This window comes from Phasianus colchicus, chromosome 19, assembly GCF_987193195.1.
Source record: "Phasianus colchicus chromosome 19, bPhaCol1.hap1.1, whole genome shotgun sequence".
Classification (NCBI taxonomy): Eukaryota; Metazoa; Chordata; class Aves; order Galliformes; family Phasianidae; genus Phasianus; species Phasianus colchicus.
In genome coordinates this window covers 2,792,870-2,808,998 of record NC_143454.1, presented here as the reverse complement: position 1 = coordinate 2,808,998, position 16,129 = coordinate 2,792,870, and the positions used below count along the sequence as shown (strand labels likewise).

Genomic DNA, 16,129 nt, shown 5'->3' with positions numbered 1-16,129 from the left:
AAAAAATAGTACTAAAAAAAAACAAACTTACATCACCAAGATGCTTTAGCAGAATATTTATTCAACGCCATGGTGAAGAGCAAAACTTGGTACAAACATAAACCCTCAGTGCCTTGCTCACTACTACACCGTGCCAAGGGAGAAAAACAGGATTTGCTATCTCGGGGCAGGAGGGAAGGTATAGAAAGGCGGAGACTGTTCCTTTGCTGTATAAGGGGACTGAGAACTGGATTTAGATCTTGAGTGCACAGTCATACACACACACACACATAAAGGACTCCGTTGTTTCTAGAAGCCCTGTGATGACAGAAGACCTGAGTACAGGGGTTTTGGATAAAGCCGTGGGCACCTGCTGGGGCAGAGCAAATGAAGGGTGCAAAACCCTCTCACTGAGGGCTGGAGGAGCTGTTAAAGCCATCAGTGCATATTATGACAGCAGCCACTGCCTCCATGAAGACAGTTTGCAGCCTGAGGCTGTGAACGGCACAGACATCTGCCCTGCTGCTCCCGAGCTTGGGGGGAGCCCAACAGCAGGTGCAGCTCCTGGGGTCACTGCTGGCCTGGGAGCTTCAGCCCCTGCTGTCGGGGCCAAGTGAAGATTATGAGTTTAATTTTAGACTCTTAACAGTTGGCTAATGGCTGGAGAGAAAAAAGCTTCAGGGACAAATAAAGAATAAACAACAGTGAGTTCATAAAGTGAGCCAGCTTCCCCCATCAGAGAAGCCCTCAGAGGGAGCTGATCACCAACCCCAAGGTGAGTCAGCCCAGGTGGAAGGAGGCTTTCTCACCCTCATTCCTTCAGGCTGAACCTCCACCTGTTCACCTGCTCACAGAGAACATACCAAGAAAATCTAAAGTGCCACAACTTGAGTAGCATAGGAGGGAGGTGACCATGGAACCCATCATCACAGCTTATCCATTCGAAGGGACAGCAGATCCCCTGAAATAAATATGTTACCAATGCCATACTTTATTTAGGTGCTATAGAACAGAGGAAGACCAGGGCAAAGCCAGATCTGTGTTATCACCAGCCCTTCCCACTGGTAAACTGATGGTATCAGGATTTAGTTGTAAGAGAAACCAATGGCAGGGCAGCCCTGCCCCTCCAGATCCATCCTAGCACTGCCTCCCCCACCACCTTTTCAGCCCTCTGATCCTTCCTGCCCTCCATCTGTGGCCCAAACACTGTGTGGGGTAGCACCGGGCACACCCTGCATCCAGACAAGTTGCCCATGGAGGTTTGGGACAAACAAACAATAATAAAACTACAATATTAAAAGAGTCCTGCAGTAAGGCAGCACAGCACTGTACCACTGCTTTTGCAAGTGCTCTGTAGCCAGTAGCTCTCAGCGAAATCAGACACATCCCAGGCCCAAACAGTATAAACCCTGGAGACATGCCTCAGTCTGTTCTCAGAGACCAAAGCTCACCCAGAGAGCTGTGACCAAGTAGCAGCGTTTGTGATAAGCTGTGGGGAGGCTACCCTGCAGTGACCAGCTTGGGTTGCTGCCCACCAGACCCAGGAACAGGTCCTCAGCCCTTACGTTCTGTCTTTGAAGCAGACGCTCCAAGAAGGAAGCCATTACCACTGCTGGGGTCCCTCCTAACTCAGCTGACGGGATTGGTGTGCCCAGAGCTCATCTCTGTTGTGCAGGGCTCAAAGCTCTGCAAGCTCCAGAGGTGGCTGCAGTGAGGAAGCTGCAGGAGCAGGTGTACCTGGATTCAGCTTTTCTGGTTCATGAGCCAGGAAAAGAGCAGTTTCCTGGGCCTGGGCTTTCTGGCCTGCTGGATTCGCACGGTGCGAGGGGATCGCCACACCTTGATGGTTGTGTCATCGCTGGCTGTCAGGAGCAGCTCCTGCTCCACTGGGCTGAAGGCCACCGAGTTGACCACGTTGTCGTGCTGCAGCTTGGCCAGGCAGATGTTATAGTGCCGGTCCCAGATGTAGCCATGGCGATCTTCTGCCCCACTGCAGCAGACAACACAGTGGTGAGGACAGGCAGGCTCTGCCTTCCACACTGAGTGCCCTGGCCCAGCCAGAGGCCCCAGCCTTCATCTGCACTGCTGTCACCCACAGGCACTCACCCTATGGGGGCAAATCCCCTTTGTGACCCAGGCCCTGCCACAGAGACAGGTGGGTTTTCAGAAGTGGAACCTGAAATGAGGTCTCACAGCAGCAGCAATTAAAGCCCTTCAGAGCAGCACAATCACACAGGCTGTGCGCCTGGACCTGCAGCCAGACTCACACTGTGGCACTTGCAGCAAGCCAGCTCTGTTCTGGGCTGCAGTGAGGCTGCTCCAGCCATCCCAACTTGCCCTCTAACACCTGCTGCCTGCAGCCCTCAGGAAGGGCAACTGCCACCCACTGACAAACATGCCACAGCCCCGCATTTCCTCTTTCCTTGCTGATTTCACAACAGGACCAAAGCCGACATCCTCCAGCAGCACCCTCTGACTGTCACTGCTCCTCACACACCTCTTCCTGCTCTGCTCACAGCAACCTCCAGCTCTCGGACCAGCCCTGCCTGCAGCACACCAGCCCACAGTGCAACACCCAAGGCCAACACCAACACCAAGGTACAGGATGTACCTGGGGCAGGATCCTGCCCACCCCCCAGTGCCACACACCTTGCCACAAAGTCCCTGCTGACATCCAGGAAGATGAAGAAGCACTCCTCATTGGGTGTGTAGGCCCGATGCGCACGGAGGGCTCGTTTCACTTCTTTCATTGTCTTCAAGTCAAACACGTGCAGATCGATCTCCTCAGCAATGGGGGGTGGCTGCATGGGGTCAGAGATGACGCAGTCCCGAGGCCAGGCACGGCTGTTCACGTACAGGTATCTTGGGGAGAGGAGCAGAGGGGTTACCCCGCACTTGTGGAGACACAGCATAAAACCCTCTCCCCTTGCACAGACAGGCAGGGCAGGGACCACACAGTTACCCTGCTCCTTAGCAGGCCTGCAGCTCTGAAACACAGGCAGAAACAGCACAGTGCTGAATTGCTCCCTGCCTCCCTTGGAAAGGAAGGGGTTAGAGTTAGCGAGCCCTACAGACTTGGCTGAGCCTCTTTTGTTTCATTAAAATCAATACCAAAGACAGCAGCCTATCCCACTGCCTCAGGAATGAAATGCAGTGCTGTGGGAAGCTTCTTCACTCTGCCATGACTCTGTGCCTGACCTCTAAACTGAACTAGGCTCAGCAGCACAGAGGGAGGAAAGGTTTCCTGACAGGACTGGGAGAGATGCTCAGATGTTCACCTTTCATCAGCATGGGATCTAAGTGTCTGAGGTGGCCAGGACAGGCTCCCTGCCCCAGGCCAGCACAGGGCCCTCCTTCTGCCAGCAGCACTCCAGAGACTTGCAGCAAAGGTCTGAAACTGCTCCCAGCTCTGGATAAAGGCAGCAGGACCAAGGGTGACTGTGTTTTCCAGAAGGTAAAGTTTACTGCTAGCACTCAAGGAAGGACAAGTAACCACTGTCATGGCAGCCAATGCAGGTATGCAAGTGGGTCCCCATGGATAACTTCAGCCAAAAGGCATTTGACTGAGGTACCCCAGCTGCTTCCAGACTTCTTTCTTTTACCACTGTGCAGCCAGTAAGTGGCAGACACATGCCCTAATGCAGAGTGCCTCACCCCAGCCTGGCACAGAGAGATTTGCCTTTGGGGCAGAATGTCATTTCTTCTCCCATTCACTCCGAAGCCCTCACACAGCTGTAACCCAAACCCTCTGGTGCCAAGGCCAGCAGGCAGCTTCCTCCCCCACCCCGTCACACTCACCGGTGGTCAGGGGAGAGACCCATGCCAATGATGTGCCCGTGGATGTCAATGACGTGATCCAGCGAGTCAAAGAACTCATCTGAACGTCTCTCCTCCCCAAGCACCGGCCCAGCAGTTGTCATCTGATGGGGCAGGATCCTTTTAATCCCTTGGGAACAGAAAGAAGGATCATACCAGCCTGGGCTTCTGCCACAGACCAGCAGGGCTGATGGAAGCCCATTGGCTTCAAGAAGGGACTTCCCTCAGCACTGCTAAGAAAGGAGGACTGGATTGTTTCCATCCAGGGGCTGAAGGAAGAGCTGGCACAGAGCTCCTATCCCTGCCAGCTGCTTCCAGGCTCTCACTAGCAGTACCTTGGGCCAGAACAGTGCCTATAAGTGACACACTGGCACACTGAGCCCTAGTGGTAAGAAGCCTAGTGCCCAGCTGTCAATCCACTCACTACAGCCTCACCTGGCTACATGCCTCTGTAGCACAAGAGAGCTGTGCTGGCCTCAGAGGTTCTCTGCTTGTAGAAAGGCTCTCCCTATGCAGCCCCAGGGCTGGGGCCCACCTCGTGTAGCATTCAGACTCAGGGAGTCCAGCAGGCACTGCTTGGTGTTTCCTCCAGCTGCTGTGATGCACAGCTGGGGGTCAGCCCAGGAAGCTCTAGGCACAAGGGCTGAAACCAGGACTAGACTCAGTGGTTTACAGCTTCCGAACTGCATGCTGTGGGTCAAGGTCTCTCCCTCAAAAGCTCCAGACAGAGGTCTCAAACACAGACCCCTGTGATGGCCTCCTGAAGGGCACCTGTAGGCCTCAGCAGCTCTTGGGCACATGTGTACTCAGCACCCTCCATGTGTCCAAATGGGAAGATCCTGCCCCCTGCCCAAGGGACCTTTAATGCCACCCTTGACTTAGCTACCTCTCACAGAAGAAGAAGGCCAGGACTACCCCACACTGCAACTGCAGCCCAAAGCCCTTTACATCTCTGCAGCTGAGCTGAGCAACACAGACCCTTCGCTTTCTACTCAACTTGCTGCTCCCCAGCAGATTTTTCCTCCCTCAGGTAGCACCGAGGGAGAGAGGAGCTCCAAGGGAACTCCTGCAGAAGTGCCTGCATGCAGTAGATTGGGTAACAAAGCTGTGACGCTCATAAGCAGGCCTTGCTGCACCAGGAGCGCGGCTCCCAGCAGCTGCCAAGAGACACCCAGCAGCACCAGCTCCCAGGGACAGGCAGCCACTGCACAGAGACTGACTCAGTTCACGCACCATGGGCCAGTGAAGCATTGGCAGCAGCTCAGGGCTAGGCAAGGAGCTAAGACACTGCAGCCACACTGCTCCTGCTGGCAGCTGAGAACAAGAGCACAGTGTCATAGTTCTGTGTAGTTCAAGCTGTGCTTCTATCTCTGGTGTACAAAGACCAAATGGCTATTCTCCACACAGTCTGCACATCTGGAAACAGCCCTTCCCTGCCTTACTGCAGGAGTGCAGGCCAGGAAAGTTTGAAGAGTCTGCAGCAGGAAAGAGGACGTACAAAAAGGAACAGAAGTTGTCTGACTTTACAGAAGTCTTCTTGCCTGAAGGCAGCTCTCCATTCCTCCTCACATTTTTTATGGACATCTGGTCCTTCCCACTGAACATGTAGGCTACTTTCAGGGGCTTTTGGAGAAGCAGCCAGACTATCTTCCTCTGCTCATCACTGCACTGATTTCCTACACCTTCAGTCTCATCTAGTTCCAGCACCTCACCAAGTGTGCTTGGAATGAACTGGTGAAGTTAAGTCAGACAAAGACCCCCAGCAGTGCCCATGCTTGGCCTGTGCTGCAGTTACAATCCCCTGTACCCAACTGAGAACCAGCAAGCTGTCACCAGCAGCTCGCCACCAACTGCCCACTGAGGCAGCCAATCCCCTCCTGCACCAGGCCAGATGTTCAGCTCTAACCACCCACTTTCCAACAGGTTGGGTGGCACGTGGGTTCCATCCCAGAGGTATGGGGCATTGCTCAAGCAACACAATCACAAACTCCAAGCAGCTCAGACTTGCCTTGTCCTGACACCCTCTCCACATCCGCACAACTGACACTCTCCCACAAGCCCCTGTCAGGGCAACCTCTGCCTTTCATATCCTCTCATTTGGGCATAGCTCATGGCTGATGTTAAGTCAGGAGCTCACTCTTGGTCTCCTGCTTAGCCCTTGCCATGACACGTGGCCAAGTGTCAAGCCTGGTAGCAAAAAAACCATGAAGCAAATGCCTGTGAGCAAACCACCTCCAATAAGTGGAAGAGTCTCAAAACCCTCTGGTCCTGCACAGAGAACCCAGGTTGAGCAAAACTGCAACTTGCCGCAAACAAGCAGCAAACAACACAGGTCTTTTCCAGATTAACATCCAGACTGCAGCTGCAGCCCGCGCCCCTGAGAAGGCTGATGTGCCCTGGAGCTCAACCACAGCCTTACCTATCTGGTGCGGAGAGTAGGTGAGGCACCCTGTGGTGAAAATTAAGTATTTTGTCTTGCTGTTGCTGTCTGTGGAAAGCAGGTTCACCTCAGGCGGTTTAGTTCTGTTGCGTATGAACAACTCAGCCACTTTGTTCTCCAGCTCAGCCTCAGTCATGGCAGGTCTCACGCAGCCCCCCATGATATCGTCAAAAAACTGCTGCAGCTCATCCTCTGCTGGCACACCCCCGTCATCTGGCAATTCCTGTACTGCTGGCTCTGGAGTCTGCTTGGGCTTGGACTCCTCTTCTTCACTGTCACTGCCGAGATCAAAGACTGGGCAGGTGGAGGTGGAAGAGGCAGCCAGCTGCTCCTCGTAGTCCAGGAGCAGGTCTGGGGAATCGTACCGGCTGCAGTCAGCCACCATCACGGTCCGGATAGTGCTGGCATTCAGATTCTGGATTTTGAACAGTCTCTTCACTACATTCACATTCTCAGACTCTATGCCCTGGGAGCAGAAAAGAGAAGTAAGCAGGAATCCCCTCGCCACAGTGCTGCTCCTACAGCCTCCACACAGCCACTGCCCACAGCCTGAGCCCACGCTGCAGGCTCCGGTCACATACTGACCTCTCAGCACTGCTCTACGGGCATCTCTAAGCATCAGGACTTGCCTGAGATGCCAGCCAGCTTTGTTACACTCCTTCCCATCCTGGAGGTGGGTGAGATGAGATGAAAAGCTAGGGCCAGGTTTTTGCAGGAAAACATCTGAGCTGGGAACACAGAGGCCAGGCAGCCTTGCTCCCACCTCCCTGCCTGAGGTCATCAGCTGGCACTGCTGAGAATTTCAGGAACAGGCCCCCATGATAAACAGGTGAAGTGCAAAGCACCATTCCTCCAGACTACATGAAGCAAAGGGAAAGGACCTCAGTGCTCCTGGAGCTTGCACGTGCCCCTCAGCAGAATCAGCTGGATTGTCAGCTCCCAGAAACAAGCTGCAAGTCTCTCCCCATCTAACTGCTTTGACTGTCTGCAGTCACACTTCAACATTTCTGACAAACCAGTCAAGGTCCTTCCATGCCTCCTGGAGATGCACGAGTTAATGCTGCAGTGTCAGGTGCAACACAGAGATGTGATTACTGGAAGGGTCCCTGCCACCACAGGGAATTCTAGCTAGAGCCAGCATCAAAGGTTTGAGTCAAAGACACAAAACACCAGGATGTGCAGCTGTGACAACAGGACAGAGGCAAGACATGGAAGAGCAACGTGTCTGAGAAGCACAAGTAGCAGAGAACAAACAAGCAGCACAAAGGCTAAGGCCAGCACACACTCCATGTGTAGGTCTCATCACAGCGTAACAGACAGCACCTGGCCCACACATCTCAGCAGCGGAAGGCAGGACAGAGCCAGCCTCCCAGCCACCTCCAGGAACAACACAATGAGCTGCCAAGTGGGAGAATGGTCACTGCTCGACATGTGCCAAGCTGCAGCCATCCCAGGCCTGCCTCACACCGAGGCCTCAGTAACCCTGCCGTGGTTCATCTGCCCTCCTGTTCAGCAACACAGAGTTGCAGAACTCTGCACCCAACTCCTCATCCCAATTAATTAAGGCAGGAAATAATGGAAGCAAAGGGTAGAATAGGGCTATTGCAATGAGTTCCCAAGGGTGGGAAACTCCATACCAGGGTTGCCTCAAGCTCAATATCCAGAAGGTGAGTCAGAGAAGATAAACAGGGCAGACAAGGGTCTGAGCCACTGTTTCCCTCTCACATCTCCTCTACAGCTTTTCCTCCCACAAGAACCAGCAGGAAGCTGCACTGCCTGAGGAGCTGGAACAGAAGCACCTCACCTGGAAAGCGTTGTTCAGCCACAGCACAGAACAGGAGGTTATGCGCCCAATCCGATGCAGATTGCCAGATATCAAGTTGGTTTCATTCAGCCAACAGCCAAACACATCATAAGGTTTATTCCTCACCCTGGAAAGCAACGTGAAGTTCTCTGGAAGAGAGGGGAAACAGGAGTGTGACACAATGGCTCCAGACAGGGGATCTGGAGACACCATTGCAGAAGGAATGGGAAATGGAGTCAGGTCTCAGCCCACAGCAGGGGAGGCACTGACACAGCATCTTCACTGCAAGCTGAGCAGACACTGCCCAACCACAAACCAGCCCCAAGGCACGGCTGCAGACACAGATCATTTCTCTCTTTTACAGAGATCTGTGTGAAGTATGTGCAGAGGGAAAACAAAACATAAGGGCGGACAAATAGAACCAGACCAGAGTGCAACCTAGCTACACAGCCTTCCTCCAAGCATGGCCCAAAGCAAATGCCCCAGGGACAAGAACAAGTCAAACACACACAGATCTTCTTCACACAATCCCAGCCTCCCACCTCATGGGAGCCCTTCTGAACAGGAGAGCTGTGCATTTAGCAGCACCCCTTAGTCGTGGCACAGAGATGGAAAGAGACAGTGCAGCTGGGTTCAGCGGGTTTCACAGAACTGCAGCAGAAAAGGTTGAGCTGGGCAGGGTGACTGCATCTCAAAGGCACATGGGACCTCAGGGCAGGACCAACTCTGCTTGAGGCAGAAATGGTGGCTTCAGGACAGCTGGGGACACAGTCACCTCACACCTTGCCCAGACTCTCACTTAGAGACGAAATTAAATGAGAACATATATGCCACACTGCACTTTCAGGTGATGACATGAGTTATCCCTAAGGATATCCAGAAGGCCTACTCAAAGAAACTGTAACCGGGACCCTTTGCACAGATGGTGGAAAGAAGGACAAGCAGAGGTCAAGGCCACGAAGAGCAAGGGGCAGAAGAGAATCCCATCTCCCATCACTTTACACCTCTCAGGAAGGCTCAGTGAAGGCAGAGGCATAATTTACCCATGCTGATTACGGCAATCTCTCCTGATGAGGAGTTGTGAGGCCCCACAAAGACACCTGATACCAGAAGGAGGGAGTCATCAGAGTTGAACTGGGAGAATTGTGTGTAGCTCCAGTTGTATGGCCTCATGTTGGAGCTGTGCTGCAGGGAGATGTCCAGCTCATTGCTCCAGATCTACAGGCAGATGGACAAACAGTTAGGAAGCTCTAAGAAGCCTGAAGGCTATCCTGCTTCACCTGTCCTGTCAGCACTCACCAGTCAAAGGAAAAAAAAAGTTACTGAAAACCCTATTTAAATACCTTCAAGACCCAAATTCCCTAACAACCCCACTGACAGGGAAGAGCTGCAGCTCTGGAGAGCAGCTCTGGAGAGCAGCTAAACACTGCATTTCTCCAAACTTCTTCATCAGACAGGCAGTAAAAGTTAGCAATGCAGCTGGATTTTTAAGCATGCTGACAGAGATTTCTCCCAAGACAACCACCCAAGCAAGACATCTTCTGCAGCAGGTCATCATCACTGTTAGTCATAATGAGGGACTGGCTTGCACCTGGAAAGCAGCCAGAGCCAGGTAGGCACCTCTACCACCTTCAGATGGACTGAAGCTGGAATCTGCTGCTCTGGAGGTTACATTGGCAAAAGTCATTAGTTCTGTGGCTTTGAGAACAACTCAGCAGCTACAGACAAAAAGCCCAGTCACCCAGTCAAGCCTCACCTCTCCACGGGTTTCCTGAATGCTGCTCTCACAGACGAGCCCTATAAAATCAAAGCTGAAAGTTTTGTGCAGGGAACTACCATCTTACCTTAACAGTACAGTCTTTGGAGCACGACGCAAACAAACAGCCGGAGTGAGAGAAGCTGAGGTGCAAAACCTGGTCATTGTGCTCCTTCAAGGCCTGCACTTCAATGCAAGGGATGGTGTCGTAGAGCCTCTGGAACTCATCATACCAGGAGACGGCAGCTGGAACACAAACAAGGACATATGACAAGAATGCACACGGGAGGGAAGTGACAGACCTGAGGTGAATACTGCAGCCACAGAATCAGTCTCTAGTAAAGCAAAGTGCTTTCAGGAGCTCTGCCGTGGCCTCAATCCCTGCAGCTTCACCTGTGTTAACAAGGCTTTACATTTTTCTCAGTAGTTCCCACTCCTCCACGCACGCACACACACAAAATATATTTTCTTCCAAGGAACACAACTTCTCACTATATTACTACTTTCTAAGCCAATGTAGCAACCGTAAGAAACATACAGACCACAGCTATTAGCTATCTTTGCTCAGGACAAAACAGAAGTCAGAACTGCAGACGTGCTCCAGCACACTGCAAGCACATCTGTCATGTAATGAAAGGGAAGCTGTTCCTCAAGGTACTGGGCTCCACTCTGATTGTCTTGTCTGGCACAGAATTAAGAAGATTCCAGAAGGGGTACTGAGATCAGGAAAAAGCATCTGCATAAGTCAAGAAAGAGGGGAAACAGAAGAGAAGAACTGGAGCTGGATGCAAGGCATCAAGGCAAACAAGGAGTCCTGCAAGGAGGAAAGCCTGGAGTACACTGCAAGAAGTTACACCGACTGCCAGTAAAGAGATAAATAAAGAGGATTTTTAACAAAGTGCCTATAGAGTTGTTGTGGCAGCAAATCCCAAGGAAGTAAAGAGGATTAGACATTTATATGGATAACGGCCAACTTTCCTAGTTACACTGAACAGGACAGAAGGTTTTTTGGAACTCGCTGTAGCCTTGGAGGCACCCTCCCCTGGGGCAGGGCACAACTTACTGCCAGGGAATCCCAGCATTGCTCAGTGAGCAGACTGCTTTGGCACCCCCCCTCAAAGTCCTTGGTTTCCATCTAGCCAAACACTCCCAATGCTTCCCCTTACAGCTCCCTGAATGCTCAGACAGTGCTGTTCAGGGCTGGCAGGGTACTCCCCAGCTCCTCAGACTGCCCACCTCAGACTGCCCCCAAGGATGAACTCCATAGCCTGGGAAGAGCTACATCTGTTACTGAGCTACCCTGACCATCCCCATAGCTCCGAAGAACAGGGCTGCCAGCTTACATTCAGGAGACATGAAGTGAATGAGCCTGCCCAAAGTGTCTCAGATAAAACTCAATTATAACATCTTTAATCTAAAGGAACTCTACAGACTGTGCAAGTGAAACCAAGTAGCATGCACTGTCACATCCACATCTTCTCCTTTCTTACTTGAAGCCCTTTCGTGCTAATGTTTCCTGCTGCAGAGGGTTTCTCACTGCTTGATCCTCCTTGCTTCTTCCCATCCTCCTATAGCCACCACAGATCACAGCTAGAGAGCAGGAACTCAGTTCTGTGCCACAACCGATGCTGGGAGCACCATGCACATCCTGGGGGACAGAACTGAGCACAGCCCTCCTGGGCCGCTGCGTTTCTGCCTCTCAGAGACCCCCCTGGTGCCAAGAGGCCCTGTTCCCAGAACAGCTCAAGGAACAGCACTGGGTTTCCCCTCTAGACAAGGCTTTGCATGCCCATTCCTCAGCTAGAGAGCAGCAGTGCAGCACGGGCTGCCCTCACAGAGCCTGCTGACAGCTCTCCTCAGGGAGGGCCGTGCAGGATGGCCAGCCAAAGCTGTTAATGGGTCACTTTCCTATTGCAGAGGCTAAGATCAAGTCTGACATGCCCCAGCAAAGTGGGTCAGGCGCCGCGTTAGCATTTGCCCTCTGTACAATTAGGCTGCCGCACACTCACCTACTGCAAGGCTCTCCTCTGTCAGTCGGGCGGCAGCCACTGCCTACACCTTATGGAAATAGAGTCTGAGCAGCTAACGCGTGCCCGCAGCGCTTCCTAGCGCAGATGAGAAAGGGACAGAGCCCGGAGCGGAGCCGGAAGGCCGCGATCAGGAAAAGCCAGCATCGATTGCCATGGAATCCACCCGTGCTGCGGCACGCCGTGACTCACTGCAGGGCCGGCAGGGAGAGCCGAAGCGCCCGGGCCTTCTGACGGCCCTCCGCAAGGCGCGGGGCGGTTCCCGAGCCCCTTGCGGACACATCACGGCCCAGCCGCGCCCGCCCGCCCGCCCGCCCGCGGAGCCCCGAGCGGCGCACCTGGGTGGCGGGGCACGTCCCGGGACACGCGGTAGTAGCGGTAGAAGAGCTCCTTCCACAGGAACTCGTCGCGGGCCACGGCGCGCCACTGCCGGCACACGAGGCCCACCGCGAGCACGTCGGCGTGGTCCAGGTACAGGAAGATCTCAAAGAGCACGCTGTCCGGGAGCAGGGGGCCGCCCGCGGCCATCGTGTCATCCTGCCGCCGCACCGCGAGCGAGCGGCGCTCAGCTCGGGCCTGGCCCGGAGACGGCGCTCGCCCTGCGCCGGCCTCCCCGCCCCGCACTTCCGGCTTCTCCGCCCCGCACTTCCGCTCCGGCTCCGCGGAGCCGCTCTAGGCCGCCCTCTCGGTGGTTCTGCTCTTCCGCCCGCGGCGCCGCTCGCCGCTCCGAGCACAGCGCGCCGAACGCGGTGCGGTCGCTCTCGGTCGCCCCGCCCCTCCGCAGCGAGCCCCGCCCCGTGCGGTCGGACCACGCCCCCGGTGTTCGGGCTCCACCCGTCGCTCCGTGGGTCCGGGTCTCCCAGGCCGGGAGCTCGCAGCCAGGGGGCGTGGTGCTGTCAGCGCTGCCCCGCCGCGCCCCGCCGCTCCGTGGGGCCCTGAGAGCCCCCCACACCCACCCCGCCCCGGCTGCTCTCAGTGGAGGTCTCGCGCAGCCTCAGCCCGGCCCCCGGCTCCGTGCCCCCTGACCCCGTGTGCCGTGACCCCGTGCCCGCCCGGCTGTGCCCGGCCGCGCCGCTTCCCGGCACGGGGCTGCGCTGCGCCATGGCCGCCCTGCGCGCCCTCCTGCTCCTCTCCCTGCTCCTCGCCGCGCTGCAGGGACGGGGACAGCGGCCGCCCCTTTCCCGCAGCCTTCTTGAGAAAGTGGTGACCGAGGGGAACCTCGGGCTCGGCGAGGTGAGGCCAGGCGTCCCCCGCGGGCAGGGGCAATGGGAGCAGCACCGGGGCTGCGGTGTGGCCCCCGGTGCTCCCCTTTCCGATCCGGCCCCATAGCGCACCCCCAGTCCGCGCCTGGCCCCGCAGCGTGTCCCAGCCCGCTGCCCGCACAGCTCTGCCCAGGCGCTGCCACCCAGGCCTCCGGGTGCCTGTGGAGCTGGGGGCTCTTGGTGCTCATGGGGAGCGTGGGGCTGGGCTGCGGGGTCCCAAATGGAGCTATGGGGTGGGAGGCAGGTCTGTGGGGTGCTTGTCTGCCACATACTCAGGGCTGTGTGCAGTTGGTGTGTGCTGCTGGGTGATGTCCTGGGCACCCCATCGTGCTGCTGCTCCTGAATGAGGGTCCACAGTGAGCAGCACACCAAGCACGGGGCCGGGCTGCAGGCAGCAATGCCAAGCAAGAGGGGAGAGCACAAGAGGGGAGAAATGTGGGAGTGGGTGCTCAGCACAACAAGGTGGCAGCGGCAGTGCGCAGGGGTACCCCAGGGCCCGGGCCTGGATGACGGTGCCCACCTGGTGCTGTGCAGCTGGTGGGGAGGTGGTTCCTGGTCGGCACAGCATCCCGCTGCAGCTACCTGGCAGAGAACAGCCACCGATTGGAGGCCACGGCAATGACAGTGGCTGTCCCGGATGGGCAGAGCCTGGCCATCAGCACCTTCACGAAGCTGTGAGTGATGCTGGCTGCTGGTGGGATGGGATGCTGCAGATGGGCTGTGGGCTGCAAGGGGGGAGAGCTGCCCCCTTGCACTGGAGCAGTGCAAGGGGGTCTCTGGGATGTTTTGTACTAACAGTCTTGATTGTGGTGGACTCAGCACCCTGCAAGCCACAGGGCTGCCGTCACAGGGTAGACTTAGGGTGCCCAGGTGGGATATGGGACGGGCATCCTGGAGAGTCTGGGGCATGAAGGAGGTGCGTGGCTGCTCCAGGGCTGCCTGCTCAGGGATTGCTTCGCAAGGGCTCCCACAGTGGCAGCACAGCTGATGTCTGGCTGTCTGTGGGTACTGAATGGCCGTGGGTGACACAGCTGTGTGGGGTGTCAGGGATAGAAGCTGCAAGGAGGGATAGGGGTGGCTGGCACGTGGTGCTCAGCAGTTACTGGGCTTCCCTTACATTGGTGCCCAGTGGAGAAAACCTCCTGAGAAAACAGATGGCATGTACAAGTTGGAAGGGCAGAGCTGGGGGCCAGCTGCAGCCCTGCAGCTTGCCCTGCGCTGTGCTTCTCTCCCTGCGCAGGGATGGGCAGTGCTGGGAGATCAGGCAGCGTTACGTCCCTGCAGGAGCCCATATGCGCTTCTCTGTGAGAGGTGAGCACGGGGCTGGGTGGGCACCATGGAGTGGGCCCCTCCTACTCCGATGGGGCTTTGGCACAAGTGGTTTCCCCCAGTGCTTCCCACCGTGCCACCTCTGGGGTCCAATTGTGTCCCTGTGCTGAGTGCTGCCATTGGCAATGCCATGGAGATGTGTGTGCCCTTGGTGCCCAGTCGCACACCTCGTGCCCTCTGGTGGTGACACGAGGCCCCAGGATGGTGCCCAGCTGGGCCACACCTGCCCCATTGTCTCCCACAGGCCGTGGCTACAACAGCAAGATGGAGGTGGTGGTGGGAGAGGCGGATCCCCGCAGCTATGCCATCATCTACTACCAGGACAGCCAAGGCCTCTCTGTCAAGCTCTATGGTGGGTTGGCATGGGGCAGTGGATGCCTATGCCTCACAGGATGCCCCACACCGTGCCCCACACCATGCCCACTGCAGGGAGCAGGGCCAGCAGCAAGGCTGTGATGGTGGGCTTCCCCCGCAGGCCGCAGCAGCCAGCTCAGCGACGCCATAGTGGACAAGTTTGAGCAGCGTGCCAGGGCCATGGGCCTAAGTGAGGACGTGACCTACTACTTCCCCACATATGGTGGGTTGGGTGCCACGCAGCTGCCAGGAGTGGGGGCAGCTGAAGGGGACCAGCACTGGTTGGGGTCTGGTACCAGCAGGGCGAGGGGGAGGGGGGGGCGGCACATCCACATGGATGTGGGAATGTGGCCTGCACAGGGCAGGTGACCGTCCTGGGCCCTCTCTCTCACAGGGTTCTGCGACTCTGCGGACGATTTCCACATCCTTGACGGTGAGCATGGCTCCACGCTGCCACAGCCCTGCCCTGCAGTGCTGCCACAGCACCGGGCAGGAGTTCTTCTGTGCCCTGATGTGGGGCTGGGAAGTGGCAGAGCATCACCCAGCGTGGCTATTGACCTCACATTGGCAAAGGAAAGCCCTGTTTGGCCCCTCTGTGGGTCCAGCTGGACTTAGTGGTGTCTGTACTGGGATGAGGGTCTGGGATGGGGCATCCTGGGATGGAGACAACGTGGCTGTTCTCAAAGGTGGCTCCACCATTTGTCATTGGGCATGGGGAGGCAGAGGTGAGTCCCAACCCTGGCACTGGGCTCTGCTCCAACCCCTCAGCACCTCTCTTTCTCTTCCAGAAACAGAGCTGTAGATGGAAGCAGTGTTTCCAGGATGTGCCCAGCGCTGATCTCTCACCTCATGCAGCTGCCCATGAACACAACCACACAGGGACGAGGTGGGGCTTGGCCAGCCCTGCTGCTGCTCTGCAGTGCTGGGAGCACACCCTGGGCTCCTCTGTTCCTCCAGCCTGGCTGTGTCACCCCATGGCTTCATGCCCTTTGCCCCATGCCCTTCAGCAACCAGCAACACCCCAATAAACACAAGGAAAAGCTCTGTGTCTAGGCAAGGCAGAATGCCTGGCTGCCTGTGGAAGCATGGCATGGGAAGCTTACAGCACTTGGTGCCCTGGGGCTGGAGGGCTTGGGGGGCACTGGGAACCTGCAGTGGGTCATCTCTTCCCACCAGAGACCTCAGGGGAGGAAAATGCAGCCTTGTAGCTGTCCTCTTTCTGTCTTCAGGTAAAACAGCTGTGACCCTGCCTGGGCCCTGTGGACCATGGTCTCCAAGAGGCTGTTGCCACCTCCGACAGTGCCCAGCTGACAGCCAGGCAGAGGACATACCTGGAGTCTGCCGCACAGACTGAGGGCTGCA

At 56.2% G+C, this 16,129-nt stretch overlaps 2 protein-coding genes across 3 annotated transcripts; one reads left to right on the top strand and one right to left on the bottom strand.

The window, feature by feature from the left end:
- Positions 1–41: 41 nt before the first annotated feature.
- Positions 42–12,522, bottom strand: FBXW5 (F-box and WD repeat domain containing 5). The gene is made up of 8 exons (XM_031601457.2): positions 12,161–12,522; positions 9,884–10,041; positions 9,083–9,257; positions 8,040–8,188; positions 6,215–6,701; positions 3,778–3,925; positions 2,629–2,841; positions 42–1,969 (listed from the first exon to the last, which is right to left on the bottom strand). The coding sequence occupies exons 1-8, from the start codon at positions 12,348–12,350 to the stop codon at positions 1,723–1,725; spliced, it is 1,767 nt and encodes a 588-aa protein (XP_031457317.1). The 5' UTR covers positions 12,351–12,522; the 3' UTR covers positions 42–1,722.
- A 271-nt stretch (positions 12,523–12,793) lies between these two features.
- C8G (complement C8 gamma chain) lies at positions 12,794–15,831 on the top strand. Of its 2 annotated transcripts, none has more exons than XM_090121526.1 (7): positions 12,794–13,055; positions 13,619–13,758; positions 14,325–14,395; positions 14,658–14,765; positions 14,889–14,990; positions 15,162–15,200; positions 15,562–15,831. In XM_090121526.1, the coding sequence occupies exons 1-7, from the start codon at positions 12,924–12,926 to the stop codon at positions 15,567–15,569; spliced, it is 600 nt and encodes a 199-aa protein (XP_089977652.1). In that variant the 5' UTR covers positions 12,794–12,923; the 3' UTR covers positions 15,570–15,831. The 2 variants fall into 2 exon arrangements, with proteins under 2 accessions (XP_089977652.1, XP_031457321.2); XM_031601461.2 differs by having other exon boundaries at positions 12,806–13,055; positions 15,556–15,831.
- The last annotated feature ends 298 nt before the right edge of the window (positions 15,832–16,129 follow it).